The sequence below is a fragment of the Dendropsophus ebraccatus genome, chromosome 1 (assembly GCF_027789765.1).
Source record: "Dendropsophus ebraccatus isolate aDenEbr1 chromosome 1, aDenEbr1.pat, whole genome shotgun sequence".
Classification (NCBI taxonomy): domain Eukaryota; kingdom Metazoa; phylum Chordata; class Amphibia; order Anura; family Hylidae; genus Dendropsophus; species Dendropsophus ebraccatus.
Genome location: NC_091454.1, coordinates 223,831,232 through 223,858,186, shown reverse-complemented (window position 1 = coordinate 223,858,186; position 26,955 = coordinate 223,831,232). Strand labels below are relative to the sequence as shown.

Sequence of the window (26,955 nt, the reverse complement as noted above, 5' to 3'; positions counted from 1 at the left end):
ACCAATAAGCCATAGAACTTCAACACGTAAAAGCATGGGGGTAACAGTGAGTTCCTTGCCTATAGACACCTCGGTACAAATGCACCTATGGATGCTTGTATATGTGCACTGTACAGCTGTAGTACCGCAATACAAAAATATGTATACAGTGTGAAATCCATGGTAGGTCATGGTATCGTATTATAGTATTTTATGAGTTTTATAATGTTATATCTTCCTGCAGGACATACACCTATAACTACCGTTCAGCAAATGCCCAATCCTCGGCAAAGGCTGCCCCTCAAGCCGCCCTTCCTCGATATGAATCCAGTAACAGCATCTCTAAATACGGGAAGAACGCATACGTATAGCTTTACAGACCACAGACTGTACAAAGCGCATTGGATTGTTTGTCAAAGGATGTGACTTCTATTTACCATCCAAGGCCAGTTCTACAATCTTGAGCCATGGTCCACCTGCATTTTCAGTCATCCAACCTTTACGCATTGCTGCGCTTTCTGAAAATTTCCTGGCGTGGACATGTTGATCCTAAAAGTGAACTCTGACCTGTCGCTATGATGTTCTCTGAAGCCTACAAGGTCATCTCAAGCAGTGTCCAACTCAAGGAGACCAACGTCAATCTTCATAGCTGCTTATTTTCTAATGAGTATAGTAAAAGCTTGTGTAAAATTTTAATTTTAAAATACAATCCTGTGATTTTTTTTTATTGTACTAATTTTACATAACGTTGATTCTTGTCATCAATGAATCCTTTTCTGAAAGACGTATATTATAAGCCTGCTGGGGAACATTGGAATAGTCACTTTTTTATTCGAGAGTCATTTCGAAGGAGAGTGCTGGAGTAACCTACAAGACTTGAGCATGACCAGAGGGTCAACCATGGATTATGGGCCTGGCTTTTTCCTCAGAAACAAGGTTGAATATGTTAAAAAAAAAACCTCAATGGAAAAACTGTAGCAAATGTGAAAACTTCTTTGGGTCTTGCCCCAAATATCAGTGGTTTTCATCATGAACACGACAATGAACTGTCCAAGTGGTTGATTTGTCTTCCAGATTTTTTTTTTATAGTGCAATATGCTCTTTTTTCAGGTTTCATTTTATACTTTTATAAAAGTTGATGGTCACCAATGGTTAACACATCTCCAATCTTTGTATTTCCAATGACTTGTTCTTCGGGATGATGGAAGATTTTACATTTTGCACAGGTCATAATGCATTTCTGGGTAGCTGGTTTTGAATGTTGACTTTACAGGTCTTTATTGTGATGTTGTATCAGGTTTATCTTCCATTGGTCAACCACTTCTTGTGTTCTACTGCCTCTGGTGACCATCCCAGACCACATGAACACTTAAAGTTCAATGCAGTTCATCTGATATATTATCATTACATCATCCCTATTTATTGCATACATTCTGTTGGTACCAGGTTTTCCCAAGATTTTTTAGTGCATACGAATTATAACAATCCTTTAAATATAAATATCTGGACTTGTCTTCTCCAATCTTAGTGCCAAATATGGAACTCTAAAAAACAGTGGCATCTACAGTCCTTTGTATTAAGAGTTTGATCTTAGAGGGCAAGTCAGTAAAGTGTTTGTGAACATACATATCAAATGATGAGATGTGGCATGTAAAGTATTGTTGCATGGAAATATCTACTTAAAGGAGTTGTGAAACCTCTACTACTGACGATAAATACACTGTAGCCTTGTACTTCTGGTTAGTACATTGCATTCAGAATGACTTCAGACCCTTTCACCTTTTTCACATTTTGTTATGTTGCAACTTAAGGAAATTCCGTTCTCTGGCCGACAATTCAAGAACATTCACAGAGTTGTCCCTAGGTGGCTCCTGTGTAGTTTTGTTTGTGTGCTTAGGCTCACTGTAGTGTTGGAAAGTCCAGAGCACTCTGGATCAGGTTTTCTTTTTATTTAGAGATGAACGCAAATCGAGCATGCTTAATTCTGATCGTTTGGCACTTGAATACCGGTGGCTTAAGAAGTTGGATGCAGCCCAAAGGAGTCTGGGAAAACATGGATACAACCTATGACCTATGGCGGTACCCATGTTTTTCTGGACTCCCTAGGGCTGCATCTAACTTCTTTAGCCACTGGTAACCAAATGCTGAACGACTGAACTTCAGCATGCTTGAGTTGCGCTCATCTCTACTAAGATTACCTCTGTACTTTTCTCTTGTCATCTTTTCCTTAACCCTGACCAGTGTCCCTGTTCAGGCTTGAAAAACCTTCCCACAGCATGATATTGGGGAGGTCATGGGTAGGGATGAGCGAACCGTCGGAAATTTAGTCCGATGGCATCTTCGCTCAATTAGTATGCCTGCGATCTTGGGTGCATAGTTGCACTCCTGGGAATCTGCGGGCAGGATCTTCCAGGGAATTCAAGATACATTCCCTGGATTTCCAGAGAATTCATCTTGAATTCCCTGGAAGATCCCGGCCGCAGATTCCCGGGAGCGCAACTACCCGGGATCGCAGGCATCGCACTGGAGTGAGCGGCTTTCAGACCGAAAGTCCGAAAGTTCTGCTCATCTCCAGTCATGGGCAGTGCCTGTTTTCCGGCAGACATGATGTCTAGAATTAAGGTAAAAAAGTTCAATATTGGTTTAATCAGATCAAAGACTCAAAGTCTCTCACTCTCAGAATCCTTTAGGAAGTTTTTTCATCTGTCTGTTTCTGAGAAGCTGCTTCTTTCTGGAGACTCTGCTGTAAAAACCCTAGATTGGTGGAGGCTGCAATGGTGACCTTTTGGAGGTTTCTGCACACAGCATTTTTGGAGCTCAGCCAGAATAACCATTGGGTTCTTTGTCCCCTCTCGTACCAAGGCCCTTCTCCCCAAATAGTTTGGTGGGGGCAGCGCTTGAAGGAGTCCTGGGTGTTCCAAGTATGGAGGTCGCTAAGCTCTTTCAGTGCATCAGAAATGTTTTTGTCCCTTTCCCCAGTTCTGCTCCTCCACACAATCCTGTCTCTGAGCTTTACAGGCAGTTCTTTCCTCCTTGTGGCTTGGTGTGTGCTTCTAAATACATTGTCAGCTGTAATACCTTATATAGACAGCTTCTTCATCTCAAGTGTATTTGATTAGAGGGATCCGTTCGATTAGAGCTGGAGGTGCTGTTGTTTCGGCATCTCAGTGGCCAATAAGCAGTATTTCAAGGTTAAAAACAGTCCACTTAAATAATAAATAATTGTCCGACTGTATACAGGGGAGAAATAGTCATAGGAAGTCAGACACTGCGTGTTTGGTCTTTTCCATGTGATCTTGCACAACCCTGATCTAAAGAATTCTTTTCATCCATATTTGAGGTGACATCACAAGGTTAGGCATATATCCATGGTGACAGCCAAATCTACAAGGATTCTACTGACAGGGCAGGTCCCCATACTCCTCCATAGAGGCACAACTAGAAATGTTTGCTTACAGAAAAGCAGTATTGTAGAAGATACATTGATGCCTATCGGGCAGCGGTGTAGAAGTTATAGTTAGTGTTGAGCGAGCACTGAAGTGCTCATTACTCAAGGCGAGTATTTTTCAATGCTCAAGTGCTTGACATGAGAACCCAACCCCATTGAAAGCAATAGGAGACTCGAGCAGCCGACCGGGTGCCCCCTGCTCGGCAGAGGGGAGGGTGCCTGGTTTACCCAAAATCTTACATAGTGACAGTCTGGGGGTAAAGTTAACCACCTGTAGGCAAATTGTGCTCTACGTGAGGTGTGGGGGAGGTGCACATATGCCTCATACTAAAGTAGGCCGAACCCTCTTGACTGTCCACAGAGGATATTGGGTGTGTGGCTTTTTACTGTTCAACTATTTTATTCTTGGAGGGATAAACCAGGGCCAAAATGGTCTGGCTGCCTTTTACATCTCCAATAGAGGACGCAATGTTGGTTCAGCTGTGCTGGACATCCATGTGTATGGGAAGGACAGAGAATGAAGGTATATAGCCACGTTAACTCAGTAGGGGGCGGTCATAAACACTGGAGGGGTTACATCTCTTTAAGGGTTTCTACACAGTTGTCTTTGAGCCGCTCCTGGGGCAGATTCTGTGTCGACCAATGAGAGACTAGAACTGAGGATTATTATTTATGTATAACAATTATTCCTCCAGACATTATGGCGGGTTGACACTACGGAATTCTCACGGACAATGTCCGCGGAATTCCGTCAGCTGTCCGCCCGCACGGGCACGCGCTTTTCCACCGGCTCCATAGACACCATTCTATGGGCCGGCGTATTATGCGATCCGCTAAAAGAAGTGACATGACACTTCTTTCAGCGTATAGCGGAATACGCCGGCCCATAGAATGGTGTCTATGGGGCCGGCGGAAAGGCGCCCAGATGTGCGGGCGGACAGCTGATGGAATTCCGCGGACATTGTCCGCGAGAATTCCATAGTGTGAACCCGCCCTTACACCTCAAAAGAACCAATAATCGACACTCCAATAGAAACAGGCGTTATTCACATCATTACAGGGATTGTCGGACTGTTTATACGGCAAAGGATGCAGCAGTTATGGGCGGAGTTAGAACATGTAAGGGGTGTGGCCTCACAAGATGGAACATTCACAAAGTAACTGCACGCCAGTAGTGTAGAACATTGTCCGGGCTCAGAGTTTTCGTCTTTGTAATAAATCTATAAAATAAATGTGTAAATTTGTGCCTAATTTGATGTAATTTGTAATAAACTATTTTATATATATGAGAAGGATGTGACTTGTCTAGTCTCGTCTGTGTCCATAAGGTTTTATCTAGAATCAGTGACTTGGATAATCAGTAATGGAAGGAAGGTGGTTTTATGCTGACCGTAGTGATGTGACTGAACACCGATCCCGTACTGCTGCTCGGCTTCATTGCCCGTTGGAGTCTCGGGTAGCCTGAAGGTCAACACCGATTCCTCTCCTGACCTCCCCATATACAGTACGTGATGGTTCGACAAGACTGATCACTTATGTATTCCCTATTGAGAGGGGAGGTGTACGGCGCCGGTTTAATGGTTTGAGACGTGGATCCACTGTACCGCCGCTAACAATAGCAAAGCCACACCAGGGAGCGGAGTCTAAAGAGCAGCTGGTTTTTACCAGAGCTTGCTGCAAGGTGGGTCAGACTTGCGGCAGGTGACCACCCCAGGTCACTACCCATTGCTTGCTAGCAGCGGCGGGTGAGGTGCAGCTGGTGACACGTAGGTAGGTGGGATCGCAGCAGTACTCATGGCTTCAACCATGCATCAGGTAGGGACGCATGCATCGGGAAGAACAAGCTGGAGCATGGCAGGGTAAGGGTGTTATTACACGGGCCGATGAAGGGCTGATAGTTTACTGGGCCTATTACACGACCCGATTATCGTTTAACAAGGGCTGCAGGGACATTGTTACCGATGTCCTTGCAGCCCTTGCATAACTTTATACATTAGCTGTCCAGGCTGCAGGGCTCCTCTTTCGGTCTCAGCTGACAGGCCGCTCGGCCAATCACTGGCTGCGGCAGTCCAAGATAGGTAATGTATATCGTCAGCCGCGCACCGCAATTACACGTAGCGATGCACGGTCGGCGCCCGACAATTAAAGGTTCAAACCTATATCAATGATCAGCTGATGATCGTTGTCATCGGCTGATCGTTGTATTTATTACACATTGTATTTATTGTATTTATTAGACGGGCCAATTATCGTTCCGTGTAATAGTACCCTAAGTGTACACACGGGGCTGGAGGAGAGTCAGACAGGGACGCAGCATTCACCAGCTGGAGACGGCTCATTTTTCTCAAAACAAAAAGATCAGATGGCAAATATCCAACAAACCCGATCCTACTCTCCAGCCTCATCATCTGTTTGTGTAGAGTTAGGAGACCCCCTCACACCCACCAGCGAGTCGCACAGGGTTTGGCCACCTTTAGCGTAAAGGTCCTATTAGACAGGCCAATAGAAGCCCGACCAATAATGTAAACAAGCGCCAATCTGCTAGATCGGCACTCGTTTACTGGGCCTATTACATGGCTTGATAATTGTTTAGCAAGGGCTGTATATATATATCTATATATGTAAACTGATTATTGTATACACTAGTCTTTTTTCCTTTAATTAATTTATATAGCACTGAAGTATCAGGAAAAAGTTATTAAAAATTAACCTTTATTAAATTCACCTCTAAAAAATGTATCAAAAGCCACACGTCTAATAAATATACACAGCGTTTCTTGCACTGGGTCCCTAAGAATATGTGAGTCCTACCCTATGGCCCCTGAAGATGTGTGGTACAAGAAACGCGTTGGACTGCAAAGACCGTGTCTGAAGAGTGTCCAAGTGAAACAAGGAAAGTAATCTCTTCAGTTATTCTAAGTAAAACGCACTAATGTAAATACTCACATAACAAATATAAATGGACAATGAATAATAAACTGGGACAAATTACTTGGAATTGATTATGCACACCCGAAAAATTATATAAAGGTGTTGAAAGCATAATAGGACGATACACAGTGCTTTTGGATTTTTGAGATTTTTGCACTTTTTGTACAAGCTAAAAAAGGTGATGGCTGTGTATATTTATTAGACGTGTGGCTTTTGATACATTTTTTAGAGGTGAATTTAATAAAGGTTAATTTTTTTCCTGATACTTCAGTGCTATATATATATATATATATATATATATATATATATATATATATTTAGCGATGTCCGTGCAGCCCTTGCCCTAAACTGTTATACATTACCTCTTCACTCTCCCGGTCTTCTCCTGCCCTCGCCCTGCTCCCCAGCAACACGTGCTGCAGCTTCAAATTGGTCTCTGAGCTGACAGCCAATCACTGGCTAGGAACGACGCAGCTTCGGGAAGCAAGCAGAGCCCAGGAGAAGACCGGGAGCATGGAGAGGTAATGTATAAGGCTACGTTCACACGTAGCAAAACTAGCGAAATTGTCCCCGGCGGAATGCCGTTAGCCTCCCTCTCATAATGGGAGTCTACGGGAGGCGCGCTGCTGTTCTCACAGCGTCTCTCCGCGCTGAAGAATGAACATGTTCATTCTTCAGTGCGGGGAGAGCAGCAGCAGCGCGCGCCTCCCATAGACTCCCATTATGAGAGGGAGGCTAGCGGCATTCCGCTGCGGAATTCCGCTAGTTTTGCTATGTGTGAACGAAGCCTAACAGTTTATCCAATTGTCAGCTATCGGACGCACATTGCTATTATACGTAGCTATTACACATAGCAATGCGTGCCCGGTGGCCAATGATTTTAGGTCCAGATCTAAAGACAGGATCAGCCGATGATAGTTGTGATCGGTCAATCGATGCTTCTATTACACCGATTCAGCCGATTATCGCTCTGTGTAATAGGGCCCTTAGGGTATATGGGCATCTTGTGATGAACCACCAGTCTCACCACAGAACCAGGTTACATCTCCCTTTCTGAAGAAAGCTAAGCAGAAAGGAAGAGACGGGTTGCTCAGCCGAACACTGCTGTCCCTTTGTTCTGACGACTGGTGGTGGTCTCATCATTGTGTCTCCCATCGACCTGAACTTCTGACATATCACTATGATGTGCCACACTATAAGGTGCCATAGCCGTCTATGGACAGATGGAGTAATTAAATCCCACAGTCTATTCCTCACTCCTTGGGCTTGTCCCATTGCTTCGAAGTTATACTGATGATGTAGTAAGGACTCCCCCAGAGACCCCCCCGGGAGTGCTGGGAGCCCTGATGTTACAGTGGACGGTCAAACTCAGTCTCTCTCTGTGAATAAGGTGTCAGTCCTCAGGAGCTCACAGTTCCAAAAACTTAGGAGAGCGCCCCCATACCGCAGTGTAAAGATGGGGTTCCTCTTTTCTTTGATAAAGTCTCCGTAGAGTTTGGTAGGAACAGTCCACAGTCACTGCTTGACTATACTGGGTGATACTGGTCGGCTCCCAGTGGACTTTACATACCCGTAATCCTCACTCTCTGTCCTTTAACGCCCTCTGCAGGGTGCATGAGAACTAAGGTGTGGCTCCAATAACCAAGCGGATACTAGGCCCGGCCTGAGGACCATTGGCTCCTACACTAGCAATGTGCTCGCTTCACCCCAATGACTGGAGGAATCCTCCTTTTCTCTCTCTTTTTGGATATGATAACTCCGGTAACGTGCAGGGGCTCTATCCTCCAGGCATACTGCGGAGGTGTAAGGCCTGCTATAGGGAGGGAAGGAAACAGACTGCTCCCACTCACCTCTATAGCTATACACACACATGTATTTGTATAGCGCCAACAGATTGTGCAGCGCATCACTGAGATCACACAGGATTCCCTCTCTCAGGGTGAGGAGCTGTGCTGTCCCCAGTGTATGTCTATGGGCGGTGTGTAGAGGTGGTCACCTGCTAACAGTCTGCAACAAGGGGTCATCCAGGCTTAGAAAAACATGGCTGCTTTCTTCTAAAAACAGCGCCCCTCCTGTCATCAGGCGGGTGAGGAGTCTGCAGCTAAATTCCAGCGCATAAAAAGACATTGGGGAAGATTTATCAAACTGGTGTAAAGTAGGATTGTCTTAGTTTCCCCTAGCAACCAATCAGATTGCACCTTTCATTCCTCACAGACTCTGTAAAGCAGACTCTTATTGGTTGCTAGGGGCAACTAAGATAATTCCACTTTACGTCAGTTTGATAAATCTCTCCCATTGTGTGAACATAGTCTTATAATGTATCTGACTATTATACAAAATAGGTGTATTACCTCTACTATCCTCTGGGTGTCGCTGTGCCACCATCCTGTGACACCAGAGGGAGCGTCTAGTGCCGGCTTTGGTGTGGGCGTGGCTTAATGACAGCTGACCAATGGAGACTACAGGTTTAGAACATGCAGCTATGTAGAGATGAAAGTGGGCGGGGAAATAATTTACATAAACAGACTCGACCAATGGGAAACCAGCAGGTGGCACAGGCGCTCGTGATGTTACGGGTTCACAGCCAATAAGAGCTATAGGAGGCGGAGTCGTTAATGCCGGTCCACCAATCACCGTGCAGAGATCCGGATCTGCCAATCATCTGGTAAGGTGTACCGGGACGCAAGAAAAGCGAAAGTGGCAAAGTAAAGGAAGGCGTGGTAATGACGTCATAGAGTGCTGTCAACCTGACCAATCAGCGCAGCCCACGCTATCTCCAGCTTGTCAGTGATTGGTCGGTGGGGTGGACCCGGATGAGTCTCCTGGAATGGCTGTCAGACGCGTGTGTGTGACATCCGGAAGCGGAAGTGCCGAGTGTCTGTGTGTACAGGGGATGTGCAGTACAGAGGGGTGACAGAGCCGAGCTGCAGGTACAGAGCCGGGTGTGTGAGGGGCAGCAGGGGGCGCAGTGTGTGTGAGGGGCAGCAGGGGGCGCACTGTGTGCTGTGTGAGGGGCAGCAGGGGGCACACTGTGTGTGAGGGGCAGCAGGGGGCGCGCTGTGTGTGAGGGGCAGCAGGGGGCGCACTGTGCTGTGTGTGAGGGGCAGCAGGGGGCGCACTGTGCTGTGTGAGGGGCAGCAGGGGGCGCACTGTGTGTGAGGGGCAGCAGGGGGCGCACTGTGCTGTGTGAGGGGCAGCAGGGGGCGCACTGTGTGTGAGGGGCAGCAGGGGGCGCACTGTGCTGTGTGAGGGGCAGCAGGGGGCGCACTGTGTGTGAGAGGCAGCAGGGGGCGCACTGTGTGTGAGGGGCAGCAGGGGGCGCACTGTGTGTGAGGGGCAGCAGGGGGCGCACTGTGTGAGGGGCAGCAGGGGGCGCACTGTGTGTGAGAGGCAGCAGGGGGCGCACTGTGTGTGAGGGGCCGCCGGGGGCGCACTGTGTGTGAGGGGCAGCAGGGGGCGCACTGTGTGTGAGGGGCAGCAGGGGGCGCACTGTGTGTGAGGGGCAGCAGGGGGCGCACTGTGTGCTGTGTGAGGGGCAGCAGGGGGCGCACTGTGTGTGAGAGGCAGCAGGGGGCGCACTGTGTGTGAGGGGCAGCAGGGGGCGCACTGTGTGTGAGGGGCAGCAGGGGGCGCACTGTGTGTGAGGGGCAGCAGGGGGCGCACTGTGTGTGAGAGGCAGCAAGGGGCGCACTGTGTGCTGTGTGAGAGGCAGCAGGGGGCGCACTATGTGCTGTGTGAGAGGCAGCAGGGGGCGCACTGTGTGTGAGGGGCAGCAGGGGCGCACTGTGTGTGAGGGGCAGCAGGGGGCGCACTGTGTGTGAGGGGCAGCAGGGGGCGCACTGTGTGTGAGGGGCAGCAGGGGGCGCACTGTGTGTGAGGGGCAGCAGGGGGCGCACTGTGTGTGAGGGGCAGCAGGGGGCGCACTGTGTGTGAGGGGCAGCAGGGGGCGCACTGTGTGTGAGAGGCAGCAGGGGGCGCACTGTGTGTGAGGGGCAGCAGGGGGCGCACTGTGTGCTGTGTGAGGGGCAGCAGGGGGCCCACTGTGTGTGAGGGGCAGCAGGGGGCGCACTGTGTGTGAGGGGCAGCAGGGGGCGCACTGTGTGTGAGGGGCAGCAGGGGGCGCACTGTGTGTGAGGGGCAGCAGGGGGCGCACTGTGTGTGAGGGGCAGCAGGGGGCGCACTGTGTGTGAGGGGCAGCAGGGGGCGCACTGTGTGTGAGGGGCAGCAGGGGGCGCACTGTGTGTGAGGGGCAGCAGGGGGCGCACTGTGTGTGAGGGGCAGCAGGGGGCGCACTGTGTGTGAGGGGCAGCAGGGGGCGCACTGTGTGTGAGGGGCAGCAGGGGGCGCACTGTGTGTGAGGGGCAGCAGGGGGCGCACTGTGTGTGAGGGGCAGCAGGGGGCGCACTGTGTGTGAGGGGCAGCAGGGGGCGCACTGTGTGCTGTGTGAGGGGCAGCAGGGGGCGCACTGTGTGCTGTGTGAGGGGCAGCAGGGGGCGCACTGTGTGTGAGGGGCAGCAGGGGGCGCACTGTGTGCTGCGTGAGGGGCGGCAGGGGCGCACTGTGTGTGAGGGGCAGCAGGGGGCGCACTGTGTGTGAGGGGCAGCAGGGGGCGCACTGTGTGCTGTGTGAGGGGCAGCAGGGGGCGCACTGTGTGCTGTGTGAGGGGCAGCAGGGGGCGCACTGTGTGCTGTGTGAGGGGCAGCAGGGGGCGCACTGTGTGTGAGGGGCAGCAGGGGGCGCACTGTGTGTGAGGGGCAGCAGGGGGCGCACTGTGTGCTGTGTGAGGGGCGGCAGAGGGGCGCACGGTGTGTGAGGGGCAGCAGGGGGCGCACTGTGTGCTGTGTGAGGGGCAGCAGGGGGCGCACTGTGTGCTGTGTGAGGGGCAGCAGGGGGCGCACTGTGTGCTGTGTGAGGGGCAGCAGGGGGCGCAGTGTGTGTGAGGGGCAGCAGGGGGCGCACTGTGTGTGAGGGGCAGCAGGGGGCGCACTGTGTGCTGTGTGAGGGGCGGCAGAGGGGCGCACTGTGTGTGAGGGGCAGCAGGGGGCGCACTGTGTGCTGTGGGAGGGGCAGCAGGGGGCGCACTGTGTGCTGTGTGAGGGGCAGCAGGGGGCGCAGTGTGTGTGAGGGGCAGCAGGGGGTGTGCTGTGTGAGGGGCAGCAGGGGGCGCATTGTGTGCTGTGTGAGGGGCAGAAGGGGGCGCACTGTGTGTGAGGGGCAGCAGGGGGCTCACTGTGCTGCGTGAGGGGCGGCAGGGGGCACACTGTGTGCTGCGTGAGGGGCGGCAGGGGGCGCACTGTGTGCTGCGTGAGGGGCAGCAGGGGGCGCACTGTGTGCTGCGTGAGGGGCAGCAGGGGGCGCACTGTGTGCTGCGTGAGGGGCAGCAGGGGGCGCACTGTGTGCTGTGTGAGGGGCAGCAGGGGGCGCACTGTGTGCTGTGTGAGGGGCAGCAGGGGGCGCACTGTGTGCTGTGTGAGGGGCCGCAGGGGGCGCACTGTGTGCTGTGTGAGGGGCAGCAGGGGGCGCACTGTGTGCTGTGTGAGGGGCAGCAGGGGGCGCACTGTGTGTGAGGGGCAGCAGGGGGCGCACTGTGTGCTGTGTGAGGGGCGGCAGAGGGGCGCACTGTGCGTGAGGGGCAGCAGGGGGCGCACTGTGTGCTGTGTGAGGGGCAGCAGGGGGCGCACTGTGTGCTGTGTGAGGGGCAGCAGGGGGCGCACTGTGTGCTGTGTGAGGGGCAGCAGGGGGCGCAGTGTGTGTGAGGGGCAGCAGGGGGCGCACTGTGTGTGAGGGGCAGCAGGGGGCGCACTGTGTGCTGTGTGAGGGGCGGCAGAGGGGCGCACTGTGTGTGAGGGGCAGCAGGGGGCGCACTGTGTGCTGTGTGAGGGGCAGCAGGGGGCGCACTGTGTGCTGTGTGAGGGGCAGCAGGGGGCGCACTGTGTGCTGTGTGAGGGGCAGCAGGGGGCGCAGTGTGTGTGAGGGGCAGCAGGGGGTGTGCTGTGTGAGGGGCAGCAGGGGGCGCACTGTGTGCTGTGTGAGGGGCAGAAGGGGGCGCACTGTGTGTGAGGGGCAGCAGGGGGCTCACTGTGCTGCGTGAGGGGCGGCAGGGGGCGCACTGTGTGCTGCGTGAGGGGCGGCAGGGGGCGCACTGTGTGCTGCGTGAGGGGCGGCAGGGGGCGCACTGTGTGCTGCGTGAGGGGCGGCAGGGGGCGCACTGTGTGCTGCGTGAGGGGCGGCAGGGGGCGCACTGTGTGCTGCGTGAGGGGCGGCAGGGGGCGCACTGTGTGCTGCGTGAGGGGCGGCAGGGGGCGCACTGTGTGCTGCGTGAGGGGCGGCAGGGGGCGCACTGTGTGCTGCGTGAGGGGCGGCAGGGGGCGCACTGTGTGCTGCGTGAGGGGCGGCAGGGGGCGCACTGTGTGCTGCGTGAGGGGCGGCAGGGGGCGCACTGTGTGCTGCGTGAGGGGCGGCAGGGGGCGCACTGTGTGCTGCGTGAGGGGCGGCAGGGGGCGCACTGTGTGCTGCGTGAGGGGCGGCAGGGGGCGCACTGTGTGCTGTGTGAGGGGCAGCAGGGGGCGCACTGTGTGTGAGGGGCAGCAGGGGGCGCACTGTGCTGTGTGAGGGGTGTCAGTGGGCGCGCTGTGTGAGGGGCGGCAGGGGGCGCACTGTGTGCTGCGTGAGGGGCGGCAGGGGGCGCACTGTGTGCTGCATCAGGGGCGGCAGGGGGCGCACTGTGTGAGGGGCAGCAGGGGGCGCACTGTGTGCTGCGTGAGGGGCGGCAGGGGGCGCACTGTGTGCTGCATCAGGGGCGGCAGGGGGCGCACTGTGTGAGGGGCGGCAGGGGGCGCACTGTGTGAGGGGCGGCAGGGGCGCACTGTGTGTGAGGGGCAGCAAGGGGCGCGCTGTGTGAGGGGCAGCAGGGGGCGCACTGTGTGTGAGTGGCGGTAGGGGGCGCTCTGTGAGGGGCAGCAGGGGGCGCGCTGTGTGTGAGGGGCAGCAGGGGGCGCACTCTGTGCTGTGTGAGGGGCAGCAGGGGGCGCACTCTGTGCTGTGTGAGGGGCAGCAGGGGGCGCACTGTGTGTGAGGGGCAGCAGGGGGCGCACTGTGTGTGAGAGGCGGCAGGGGTCGCAGTGTGTGCTGTGTGAGGGTCAGCAGGGGGCGCACTGTGTGCTGTGTGAGGGTCAGCAGGGGGCGCACTGTGTGCTGTGTGAGGGGCAGCAGGGGCGCACTGTGAGGGACAGCAGGCGGTGCGCTGTGTGAGGGGCAGCAGGGGGCGCACTGTGTGCTGTGTGAGGGGCAGCAGGGGGCGCGCTGTGTGAGGGGCAGCAGGGGGCGCGCTGTGTGAGGGGCAGCAGGGGGCGCGCTGTGTGAGGGGCAGCAGGGGGCGCGCTGTGTGAGGGGCAGCAGGGGGCGCGCTGTGTGAGGGGCAGCAGGGGGCGCGCTGTGTGAGGGGCAGCAGGGGGCGCGCTGTGTGAGGGGCAGCAGGGGGCGCGCTGTGTGAGGGGCAGCAGGGGGCGCGCTGTGTGAGGGGCAGCAGTGGGCGCGCTGTGTGAGGGGCAGCAGGGGGCGCACTGTGTGCTGTGTGAGGGGCAGCAGGGGGCGCGCTGTGTGAGGGGCAGCAGGGGGCGCGCTGTGTGAGGAGCAGCAGGGGGCGCGCTGTGTGAGGGGCAGCAGGGGGCGCGCTGTGTGAGGGGCAGCAGGGGGCGCGCTGTGTGAGGAGCAGCAGGGGGCGCGCTGTGTGAGGGGCAGCAGGGGGCGCGCTGTGTGAGGGGCAGCAGGGGGCGCGCTGTGTGAGGGGCAGCAGGGGGCTTGCTGTGTGAGGGGCAGCAGTGGGCGCGCTGTGTGAGGGGCAGCAGGGGGCGCACTGTGTGCTGTGTGAGGGGCAGGCAGCAGGGGGCGCACTGTGTGCTGTTTGAGGGGCGGCAGGGGGCGCACTGTGTGAGGGGCGGCAGGGGCCGCACTGTGTGCTGTGTGAGGGGCGGCAGGGGCCGCACTGTGTGCTGTGTGAGGGGCGGCAGGGGCCGCACTGTGTGCTGTGTGAGGGGCGGCAGGGGCCGCACTGTGTGCTGTGCGAGGGGCGGCAGGGGGCGCACTGTGTGCTGTGCGAGGGGCGGCAGGGGGCGCACTGTGTGCTGTGCGAGGGGCGGCAGGGGGCGCACTGTGTGCTGTGCGAGGGGCGGCAGGGGGCGCACTGTGTGCTGTGCGAGGGGCGGCAGGGGGGCGCACTGTGTGCTGTGCGAGGGGCGGCAGGGGGGCGCACTGTGTGCTGTGCGAGGGGCGGCAGGGGGCGCACTGTGTGCTGTGCGAGGGGCGGCAGGGGGCGCACTGTGTGCTGTGCGAGGGGCAGCAGGGGGCGCACTGTGTGCTGTGTGTGGAGCTCAATCTCTGGGTCATACTGCAGTCACCTGCAGAGCTGCACTCCTAGTTCTGCCACCAGGGGGCAGCAGGGTGGCTGTGCTGAGATGTGTGTGGTGCAGTAGACACCTGTAGTCCTCCTCACCCCTGTCTGTGTCTCCCCAGGTGCAGCCCCCTCCCTCTGGTGGACATGGAGAGAGCGCGGCGCGGTGTGAGCGGGGTCCTCTCCTCCATCTCCCTCCTGTGCGTCATCCTGGACCTGCAGCTGGACGGTGAGTGATACGCCTCATACACACCTTACACTATGACAACACTTCCTGCACAGAGGGTCAGAATCTCCATGCACAGCCTCATACACACTTGACACTATGACAGCACTTCCTGCACAGGGACAGAGGGTCAAAATCCTTATACACATCTGACACTATGACAACAGTTCCTATACAGGGACAGAGGGTCAAAATCCTCATACACATCTGACACTGCATCTCTCCCCATGACAACACTTCTGCACAGCATTACAGGGTCAGAGGGTCACAGTAACCATCCACAGCCTCATACACACCTGATGCTGCACCTCTCACTATGACAAACCTTCCTGGACTGTCACAGGGACAGAGGGTCACAGTCACTATCCACAGCCTCTTATACACCTGACTTTGTCTTTCTATGACAACACTTCCTGCTTAGCATCTCAGGGACAGAAGATAACAATCACTACCCACAGCCTTGGATACACCCAACACTATGACGACACTTCCTGCTCATGGACAGAGGGTCACAATCCCCACCCACAGCCTCATATACACCTGACACTGTACCTCTCCCTGTGACAACACTTCCTGTTCAGCACCACAGGGACAGAGAGTGACAGTCACCATCCGCACACTGTTTGATATTAATGTGGATGGTGATTTGTATCCACACGTGCAGGAAGAGTTGTTATAGGCCCCTGGAGTAGAGCAGGTGTCAGCACTGTCCTCTATAGTGGTCTCATACCCTCCTGCTGCTGTAACTACTAGAGACATTATATGATTGCATACACGGCGCCCCCTGGTGGTCACCATAGTAACATCCTGTGTGTTCCGGGCAGGGTCGCTGGCTGCCGGCCAGGCTGAGGTGGAGAATCACCTGGAGATGGGCCGCAAACTGCTGGCAGCCGGACAACTGGCCGAGGCGCTGTCCCATTACCACTCTGCTGTGGGTGAGTACAGGGGGCAGGTGGGCACACACAGGGGGAGGGGAGTACAGAGGGGGAGGGGAGCACAGGGGAAGGCGGGCACACAGAGGGGGAGGGGAGCACAGGGGGGATGTGGGCACACAGAGGGGGAGGGGAGTACAGAGGGGATGTGGGCACACGGGGGGGGGGGGAGGGGAGTACAGGAGGAGACTGACACACAGAGGGGGAGAAGGGCACACAGAGGGGGAGGGGAGTACAGGGGAGAGGTGGGCACACAGTGGGGGAGAGGAGTACGGGGGAATGTGGGCACACAGAGGGGGAGGGGACAAGAGGGGAAGGGGAGTGCAGAGGGGATGTGGGCACACAGGGGGGGAGGGGGGCACACAGGGGGGAGGGGAGTACAGGAGGAGGCGGACACACAGAGGGGGAGGGGAGTACAGGGGGAGGAGGCGGACACACAGAGGGGGAGGGGAGTACAGGGGAAGGGGGGCACACAGAGGGGGAGGGGAACACAGGGGAAGGCGGGCACACAGGGGGAGGCGGGCACACAGAGGAGAAGGGGAGTACAGGGGGGATGTGGGCACACAGGGGGGAGGGGAGTACAGGATGAGGCGGACACACAGAGTGGGAGGGGAGTAGAGGGGAAGGGGGGCACACAGAGGGGGAGGGGAGTACAGGGGGGATGTGGGCACACAGAGAGGGAGGGGAGTAGAGGGGAAGGGGAGTACAGTAGGAGGCGGGCACAGAGGGGGAGGGGGCACGCAGGGGGGGTACAGGGGGAGGGGGGCACACAGAGGGGGAGGGAAGTACTGGGGGAGGGGGGCACACAGGGGTGGGCTGTACAGGTGGGAGCTGGGCACACGGGTGGGGAGTACAGGGGGAAGGTGGGCACACAGGGGTGGGGAGTACAGGGGGGAGGTGGGCACACAGGGGTGGGCAGTACAGGGGGGAGGTGGGCACACGGGGAAGGGAGTACAGGTGGGATGTGGGCAGGGGGGACGTGGGTACACGGGGAGGGGATGTACAGGTGAGCGGTGGGCACATAAGGGGGAGGGGAGTAAAGGGGGAAATGTATGGGTGAGTGTATACAGGAGGATATATATAGACAATGTCAGCCATTGTAGTCATTTGTCATAAAACAGCTGCAGATCAGTGATTGCCCACTAGAGGGCAGCGCTTCCCTCCAGCACAGCTGTTGTAGTCATGCGTGATGCTAACCTAGCAGAGCTCACCCTGCTACCTGCAGACCATGCATAGCGGGGACCCCCACAGCTACCCCCCCCCCCCCCCCCCGTACAAGAGGGGAGGCTGGTCTGAAAGATACCATCCTATCCTCCAGAGTCACCTCCAGAGCTGCGCTCACCTGTCTGCTGCTACACTGTACCCCCCCCCCTTTCTATTCTAGATGGAGACCCCAAGAACTACCTGACCTATTACAAGCGGGCTACCGTCTACCTGGCCATGGGGAAGTTTAAGTCAGCGCTGCCGGATCTCAGCAAAGCCATCGAGCTGAAGCCGGACTTCCTGGCGGTGAGTGCCTGCATCACCATCATTATCACTATACATCTCCAGCTGTGATGTCATCAGGCTGCAATCCTCCCCCCTGCCTGTAGGAGTGCTGTGATGTCATCAGGCTGCAGTCCTCCCCCCTGCCTGTAGGAGTGCTGTGATGTCATCAGGCTGCAGTCCTCCCCCCTGCCTGTAGGAGTGCTGTGATGTCATAAGGCTGCAGTCCTCCCCCCTGCCTGTAGGAGTGCTGTGATGTCATCAGGCAGCAGTCCTCCCCCCTGCCTGTAGGAGTGCTGTGATGTCATCAGGCTGCAGTCCTCCCCCCCTGCCTGTAGGAGTGCTGTGATGTCATCAGGCTGCAGTCCTCCCCCCCCCCTGCCTTTAGGAGTGCTGTGATGTCATCAGGCTGCAGTCCTCCCCCCCCCTGCCTGTAGGAGTGCTGTGATGTCATCAGGCTGCAGTCCTCCCCCCTGCCTGTAGGAGTGCTGTGATGTCATCAGGCAGCAGTCCTCCCCCCTGCCTGTAGGAGTGCTGTGATGTCATCAGGCTGCAGTCCTCCCCCCCCCCCCTGCCTGTAGGAGTGCTGTGATGTCATCAGGCTGCAGTCCTCCCCCCCCCTGCCTGTAGGAGTGCTGTGATGTCATCAGGCTGCAGTCCTCCCCCCTACCTGTAGGAGTGCTGTGATGTCATCAGGCTGCAGTCCTCCCCCCTGCCTGTAGGAGTGCTGTGATCAGTGATGATCAGTGAGATGACTCTGCTTGTTTCCTGCAGGCCAGACTCCAGCGGGGGAACATCCTTCTGAAGCAGGGGGACATACACCAGGCCAAAGAGGATTTCCACATAGTGGTGAGTGCACCCCCATGTGGGACTGATCAGTGACCTGAAATCCATCCGCACTATTCACTCCCAGAGCTGAAATCACAGCTATACCCTTACATTATATCTTGGTCTCCTGTTTCTTCCAGAGCTGCAATCACTATTCTGTTTGCAGCTCTGGATGTGACTAGAGTATAATCACAATTCTGTTTCTACTTTAGTCCCTTCCAGAGCTGCAATCACAGGGTAACTTATGCCTTCTCTATGGTAAATGTCTCATGTACCCTCAGCATCTCCCACAATGCAGTGCAGCAGGGCCTGTGGATATGGTTCCTGCAGCTTTGGGTGTGACTGGAGTATAAGGTGTGATGTAGTAACATCGTACAGTTCTCTCCCGGCAGCTGGTGAGCAGCCCCTCCAATGAAGAAGCCAAGAGCCAGCTTGAGCGGGCCCAGGAGGTGGAGGTCCATAGAGACGAGGCCTGGAGGGCCTATAACCAGGAGGACTATGTGGGGACGGTCAGCTGGCTGGAGAAGGTGGTGGAGGTAAGGTCTCTCTATACACAGACCTCTATGCCCCCGGGTCCTCCAGCTCTCTCACTGGTGATGTTCCTGTGTCCTCCAGTATTCCCCCTGGGATCCTAGTATGCGGGAGCTGAGGTCGGAGTGTTACCTGCACAATGGAGACCTGACCAAGGCCATCCAGGACCTGAAGCCCGCCACCAAGCTCCGCAACGACAACCGCGCCGCCTTCCTGAAGCTCAGCAAGCTCTACTACATCATGGGCGAGCACGAGGAGAGCCTGAGGTGAGGGGGGGCCCTGTGATCATGTATAACCACCTCATAGTACCATGTCACTATACCACGAGGAGAGCCTGAGGTGAGGGGGGGGCCCTGTGATCACGTATAACCACCTCATAGTACCATGTCACTATACCACGAGAAGAGCCTTAGGTGAGGGGGGGGGGGGCCCTGTGATCATGTGTCACCACCTCATAGTACCATGTCACTATACCACGAGGAGAGCCTGAGGTGAGGGGGGGCCCTGTGATCATGTGTCACCACCTCATAGTACCATGTCACTATACCATGAGGAGAGCCTGAGGTGAGGGGGGGCCCTGTGATCATGTATGTGCACACTGCTTAAAACAGACAAACTCCATTGTGTAATCCGTCGCTTGCAGACACCGGCAGGTGCCCGCGTCTCCGCCCGTGTCATAGACTCCATTCTATGCACGGGCGGATTCCTTCCTCCGTCAAAAGAATTAACAAGTTCATTCTTTGGACGGAGGAAGGAATCCGCCTGTGCATAGAATGGAGTCTATGACATGGGCGGAGAAGCGGGCACCTGCCGCTGTCCGCGAGCGACGGATTACACGATGGAGTTTGTCTGTTTTAAGCAGTGTGCACGTACCCTAACCGCGTCATATTACCATGTCACTATGCCATGAGGTCACATGTCTGTTTGATGTCACTATGCCATGAGGTCACATGTCTGTATGATGATGTCATCTATCCCTGTAAGCGATGTATTGTGTCTCTGTCATGTGCCTCTTAAAGTGAGTGATGTCACCTTCCCCTGTGTGTGTTGATCTGCCCTGTGATAATGTCATCACATCTCAGCATCGGTGTCATAGTCACCCCCAGCTTGGCCATAGAGATGGATGCTGATAGTCCCCTCCTCACTGTGACCATAGAGCTGGATGCTGATAGTCCCCCTCCTCCTCCATCCATCCCCTCACTGTGTCCATAGAGCTGGATGTTGATAGTCCCCTCCTCACTGTGACCATAGAACTGGATGCTGATAGTCCCCTCCTCCTCCATCCATCCCCTCACTGTGACCATAGAGCTGGATGCTGATAGCCCCCTCCTCCTCCATCCATCCCCTCACTGTGATTATAGAGCTGGATGCTGATAGTCCCCTCCTCCTCCCTCCCCTTACTGTGACCATAGAGCTGGATGCTGATAGTCCCCTCCTCCCTCCCCTCACTGTGACCATAGAGCTGGATGCTGATAGTCCCCTCCTCCTCCCTCCCCTCACTGTGACCATAGAGCTGGATGCTGATAGTCCCCTCCTACTCCCTCCCCTCACTGTGACCATAGAGCTGGATGCTGATAGCCCCCCTCCTCCTCCCTCCTCTCACTGTGACCGTAGAGATGTATGCGGATAGTCCTCTCCTCACTGTGACCATAGAGCTGGATGCTGATAGTCCCCTCCTCCCTCTTCTCACTGTAACCATAGAGATGGATGCTGATAGCCCCCTCCTCCTCCCTCCCCTCATTGTGACCATAGAGATGGATGCTGATAGTCACCTCCTCCCCTCTTCCCTCACTGTGACCATAGAATTGGATGCTGATAGTCCCCTCCTGCCTCCCCTCACTGTGACCATAGAGATGGATGCTGATAGTCCCCTCCTCCTGCCTCCCCTCACTGTGACCATAGAGATGGATGCTGATAGTCCCCTCCTACTCCCTCCTCTCAGTGTGACCATAGAGCTGGATGCTGATAGTCCCACCCTCCTCCTCCCTCCCCTCACTGTGACCATAGAGCTGGATGCTGACAGTCCCCTCCTCACTGTGACCATAGAGCTGGATGCTGATAGTCCCCTCCTCCTCCCTCCCCTCACTGTGACCATAGAGCTGGATGCTGATAGTCCCCTCCTCCTCCCTCCCCTCACTGTGACCATAGAAATGGATGCTGATGGTCCCCTCCTCCTCCCTCCCCTCACTGTAACCATAGAGGTGGATGCTGATAGTCCCCTCCTCCCTCTTCTCACTGTAACCATAGAAATGGATGCTGATAGTCCCCTCCTCCTCTCTTCCCTCACTGTGACCATAGAGATGGATGCTGATAGTCCCCTCCTCCTCCCTCCCCTCACTGTGACCATAGAGATGGATGCTGATAGTCGCCTCCTCCTCCCTCCCCTCACTGTGACCATAGAGGTGGATGCTGATAGTTCCCTCCCCTCACTGTGACCATAGAGCTGGATGCTGATAGTCCCCTCCTCCTCCCTCCCCTCACTGTGACCATAGAGATGGATGCTGATAGTCCCCCCCCCCTCTTCTCACTGTGACCTTAGAGCTGGATGCTGATAGTCCCATCTTCCTCCCTCCCCTCACTGTGACCATAGAGCTGGATGCTGATAGTCCCATCTTCCTCCCTCCCCTCACTGTGACCATAGAGCTGGATGCTGATAGTCCCCTCCTCCTCCCTCCCCTCACTGTGACCATAGAGATGGATGCTGATAGTCGCCTCCTCCTCCCTCCCCTCACTGTGACCATAGAGGTGGATGCTGATAGTTCCCTCCCCTCACTGTGACCATAGAGCTGGATGCTGATAGTCCCCTCCTCCTCCCTCCCCTCACTGTGACCATAGAGATGGATGCTGATAGTCCCCCCCCCCTCTTCTCACTGTGACCTTAGAGCTGGATGCTGATAGTCCCATCTTCCTCCCTCCCCTCACTGTGACCATAGAGCTGGATGCTGATAGTCCCATCTTCCTCCCTCCCCTCACTGTGACCATAGATCTGGATGCTGATAGTCCCATCTTCCTCCCTCCCCTCACTGTGACCATAGAGCTGGATGCTGATAGTCCCATCTTCCTCCTCCCTCCCCTCACTGTGACCATAGAGCTGGATGCTGATAGTCCCCTCCTCCTCCCTCCCCTCACTGTGACCATAGAGCTGGATGCTGATAGTCCCCTCCTCCTCCCTCCCCTCACTGTGACCATAGAGCTGGATGCTGATATTCCACCTCTCCTCCTCCTCCTCCTGCTCCCTCCTCTCACTGTGCTCTCTGTGCTCTGCAGTCACATCCGGGAGTGCCTGAAGTTGGATCAGGATGATAAGGATTGTCACTCTCATTACAAACAAGTGAAGAAGCTGTCCAGACAGCTGGAGGCAGCCGAGGAGCTCATCCGAGACCAGAGGTGAGGGTCTGTGCCGGTCTGGGGGGACGCTATACTGGTGACATGGGGGGGGGGGGGGGGGTATGTTGTACTGGTGACTTCTTTCCCCCATACCTCTATACTGCATTACCCCTGGGTGTTATGGAGGAGCCATCTACATAGATGGGGGTGTATACCAGGCCTCCACATAACATGGCGCCCGTTCCTCTGCAGATATGAAGCCGCTGTTGAGAAGTTTGAAGCTGCGATGAAGACGGAACCTGACGTGGAAATATACAGCAAAAGAGCGAAGGAGAGGATCTGTCACTGTCTGTCCAAGGTGCGTCCATGTACTGTCCTCACACCCTGCAGAGGCCCGGAGAGCCCAGCCGCACTTATATCTTATGTATCATGGTGTCTCCATCCCTTAGAGTCAGCACACCGAGGCGGCCATTAATGTGTGTACAGAAGCTCTGCAGAGAGACCCTCACAATCCTCAGGTGCTGAAGGACCGGGCGGAGGTCTATATACTGAACGAGGAGTATGAGAAGGGTGCGTCCACACCGCTGCTCTCCTGACTCCTCCTACTCGCTGTCTATAGCTTCTCCTTCCCTTTACTGTCTCATCCTCTCTTCATCACTCTTTAACTCAATCCCTCACTCTCTTCCTCCTCTATTCTTACTCACCCTCCCCTCACTCTCTGATATGCTCCTGTTCTCTCGTTTCCTCTCATGCTCCTCACCCAGCACTCGTTTCACTTCTATTGTTTTCCTCTATTCCTTATTTTCTATTAATTTCTGGTTCCCTTACTCACCCTCCCCTCGCTCCCTTCCTCATGGTTGTTATCCTGTCATCTTTATCCTTCGTTGGTCTCTTCTGTCTCCCATATATAACAGTATCCCCTCCATCAGACACATGCTCTATCCTCATTGGTCACCTCTTTGTTCTTCTCTTATGGCAGCGGTGGAAGATTTCCAGCAAGCCAAGGAGCTGGATGGAGACAGTGAGGAGATAAACCAGGGTCTGGAGCGAGCACAAAAGCTGCTCAAACAATCCCGCAAAAGAGATTATTACAAAATCCTGGGAGTCAAAAGGTAATAAAAGCTTCACTGCTGACATCATCCATAGCCTACAACTCCTATAGAGTGACATGGTCAATATGGCTGCTTCCCTACAGAAACGCCAACAAGCAGGAAGTCATCAAAGCGTATAGAAAGCTGGCACAACAATGGCATCCAGACAACTTTCAGTCAGAGGATGAGAAGAGGGAAGCAGAGAAGAAATTCATAGATATCGCAGCAGCCAAAGAAGTGTTAACAGACCCAGGTACCTCTGTGATAGAAATATATAATACTGCCCCCTATGTACAAGAATATAACTACTATAATACTACCCCTATTTACAAGAATATAACTACTATAATACTGCTCCTATATACAGGAATATAACTACTATAATACTGCCCCTATTTACAAGAATATAACTACTATAATACTGCTGCTATATACAGGAATATATCTACTATAATACTGCTCCTATATACAAGAATATAACTACTATAATACTGCTCCTATATACAAGAATATAACTACTATAATACTGCTCCTATATACAGGAATATACTACTATAATACTGCTCCTATATACTGTACAGGAATATAACTGCTATAATACTGCTCCTATATACAAGAATATAACTACTATAATACTGCTCCCTATATACAGGAATATAACTACTATAATACTGTCCCCTATATACAGGGATATAACTACTATAATACTGCTCCTATATACAGGAATATACTACTATAATACTGCTCCTATATACAGGAATATAACTACTATAATACTGCTCCTATATACAGGAATATAACTACTATAATACTGCCCCTATACACAAGAATATAACTACTATAATACTGCTCCTATATACAAGAATATAACTACTATAATACTGCTCCTATATACAGGAATATAACTACTATAATACTGCTTCTATATACAAGAATATAACTACTATAATACTGCTGTTAAATACAGGAATATAGCTACTATAATACTGCTCCTATATACAGGAATATAACTACTATAATACTGCTCCTATATACAGGAATATAACTACTATAATACTGCTCCTATATACAGGGATATAACTACTATAATACGGTTCAGGGAAGAAAAAGAGTGCTGCACCTCACACCTATGGCTGATACTAGTGCCCCTATGCTAAATAAAAAACACATCAGAATTTTGTGTATGAATTGATCAAGCCATACTGCCCCATGTACCATCGTGCAAGTATCTGATACACATGGGTCCCTACACTAAGTCCACACCGTGCCAGTCAGTGGCTACCAACCCCGCAGGCGTGCACAGTCAGGGAACGGGGGCCATGGGACGGCCCTGCGACCCCCATGCCACAGGACCAGACCCAAAAACATCACACCAGAACCCGGCCAGCACCGCCGGCGGAGAAGGTCGCCCCCAAACAGCACAAGTCTGGATGAGGTATTGCGCTCACCATAGCTGCTGCAGACAGAATGGGAAAAGACAGGAGGGATTGTGGTCGCTGACCGGCACAGTGATGTTTTTTGGTTAGGGACTCATGTGTATCAGAAGACCTGCACAAGGTACATGAGGCAATATGGTTTGGCCAAACTATATACTAACTTCTGATGTTGGTTTTAAATGTAGCTGAATAAGCTTTCGTGTCAGCCATGAGTGCGATGTGCAGCCATTTCTGCCTTTTTGGCTTGTGCATATTTTATGTATTCTGTCCCTTTTTTCAGTGTGGCTAGCACTCGTGCTTTGTAAGACCCATGTGATCCAAATTAGCAGGAAGCACCTGAGTACATAAGGGGAGGATCTCCTAGTATTCTCCCATTCTACCCGCAGAGGAATGGAGAGAGAGTTAAGAGCTTGTTCACACTTGTGTTGCCTGGCGTCCACTTTTTCCGCCTGTGGGGTCTGGGGGGGCTTTTAGGGTCTGGTCCTGTGACAATGGGGTTGCAGGGCCATTCCGTGGCCCCCTTCTCTGCTTGCGCATGCTTTGCGGGGATTGTGGTCGCTGACCGGCACAGTGATGTTTTTTGGTTAGGGACTCATGTGTATCAGAAGACCTGCACGTGGTACATGAGGCAATATGGTTTGGCCAAATTATATACTAACTTCTGATGTTGGTTTTAAATGTAGCTGAATAAGCTTTCGTGTCAGCCATGGGTGCAATGTGCAGCCATTTCTGCCTTTTTGGCTTGTGCATATAACTACTATAATACTGCTCCCTGTCTACAAGAATATAACTACTATAATTCTGCTCCTATATACAAGAATATAACTACTATAATACTGCTCCTATATACAAGAATATAACTACTATAATACTGCTCTCTATATACAGGAATATAACTACTATAATACTGCTCCTATACACAGAATTATAACTACTATAATACTGCCCCCTATATACAGGGATATAACTACTATAATACTGCTCCTATATACAGGAATATAACTACTATAATACTCCTATATATAAGAATATAAATACTATAGTACTGCTCCTATATACAGGAATATAACTACTATAATACTGCTCCTATATACAGGAATATAACTACTATAATACTGCTCCTATGTACAAGAATATAACTACTATAATACTGCTCCTATATACAAGCATATAACTACTATAATACTGCTTCTATATACAAGAATATAACTACTATAATACTGCTCCTATATACAAGAATATAACTACTATAATACTGCTCCTATATACAGGAATATAACTACTATAATACTGCTCCTATATACAGGAATATAACTAAGTCCAAGCACTCACCGGATGAAGTGATAACTACTATAATACTGCTCCCTATTGATGAGAATATAACCGTGTGTTACTTCTTACCTTCTCAGAAATGCGGCAGAAGGTTGACGCCGGGGAGGATCCTCTGGACCCGGAGAATCAGCAGGGCTCCGGACATCACCAGCAATGGCCTTTTGAGTTTAACCCCTTCAGCTCAGGAAACTTTCACTTCAAATTTAACTTTAACTAAAGCGCTGAGGCGTTCTATAGAGGGCGGCAGATGACTCCACACGCACGTCTACACGGACCTCATGTAGAAAGTTTACAGCCGTGGGGCAGGGGGGTAGCGCCGCGCTTCGGTTACCCTCCGCCACGGTCACGGTCAGTACTGTTTGTGGTCAGATTTGGGCTTCTATTTATCTTGGTGATTATGGGGGGTTGTACACTCCGCCGAGCGGCCGATCATGGATACTGCCAGTGTGAATGAGAGACGCTCCTCCTTACAGTGGATGTAAAGAGAGACTCCGGGGGGAGGGATCAGATGTATAATAAAATATCTATAATTTTACTTGGAGCGCCATATTGGTTATTTGATCCAAGCAGCACAGAGTATTTCAGATTAAGAAGTGTTGTGTACTGTACAGTGTTTCCATTCACTGACAGTGGAGATGGTTTCCTCGATGTGTTCTGCTGGATGGTCACCTGAAGGTAAGGTCCTACACAGGCTGGTGTACAGGAGCGCTGGCGGTGATGTCATCATTCTGTCAGCAGTCCGGCTTTGTGATGTCATCATTCTGTCATCATTCTGTGATCAGTCCAGCTTTGTGATGTCGTCATTCTGTCAGCAGTCCAGCTTTGTGATGTCATCAGTCTGGCTTTGTGATGTCATCATTCTGTGACAGGCCCTTCTATGTGATTTCATCATTCTGTCAGCAGTCCAGCTTTGTGATGTCATCATTCTGTGACCGGTCTGTCTTTGTGATGTCATCATTCTGTGACCTGCCTGTCTTTGTGATGTCATCATTCTGTCAGCAGTCTGGCTTTCTTATGTCA

The 26,955-nt window shown here is 53.4% G+C and overlaps 2 protein-coding genes across 2 annotated transcripts in view; both read left to right on the top strand.

Moving 5' to 3' along the window:
- The window catches only part of CLDN15 (claudin 15), a 45,433-nt gene extending 41,224 nt beyond the window's left edge, over window positions 1-4,209 (top strand). Inside the window, exon 5 of the mRNA XM_069949524.1 lies at window positions 224-4,209. Coding sequence (XP_069805625.1) covers window positions 224-350 — 127 coding nt within the window. The 3' untranslated portion in view covers window positions 351-4,209. The remainder of the gene's footprint in view (window positions 1-223) is intronic.
- A 4,979-nt stretch (window positions 4,210-9,188) lies between these two features.
- On the top strand, window positions 9,189-26,470 carry LOC138770428 (dnaJ homolog subfamily C member 3-like). The gene is made up of 13 exons (XM_069949534.1): window positions 9,189-9,288; window positions 14,870-14,976; window positions 15,798-15,908; window positions 17,290-17,414; window positions 18,165-18,239; window positions 18,611-18,754; window positions 18,834-19,015; window positions 22,017-22,136; window positions 22,329-22,434; window positions 22,526-22,646; window positions 23,056-23,188; window positions 23,272-23,420; window positions 26,013-26,470. Exons 2-13 carry the CDS (start codon window positions 14,895-14,897, stop codon window positions 26,150-26,152), a joined length of 1,488 nt encoding a protein of 495 aa, XP_069805635.1. The 5' UTR covers window positions 9,189-9,288; window positions 14,870-14,894; the 3' UTR covers window positions 26,153-26,470.
- The last annotated feature ends 485 nt before the right edge of the window (window positions 26,471-26,955 follow it).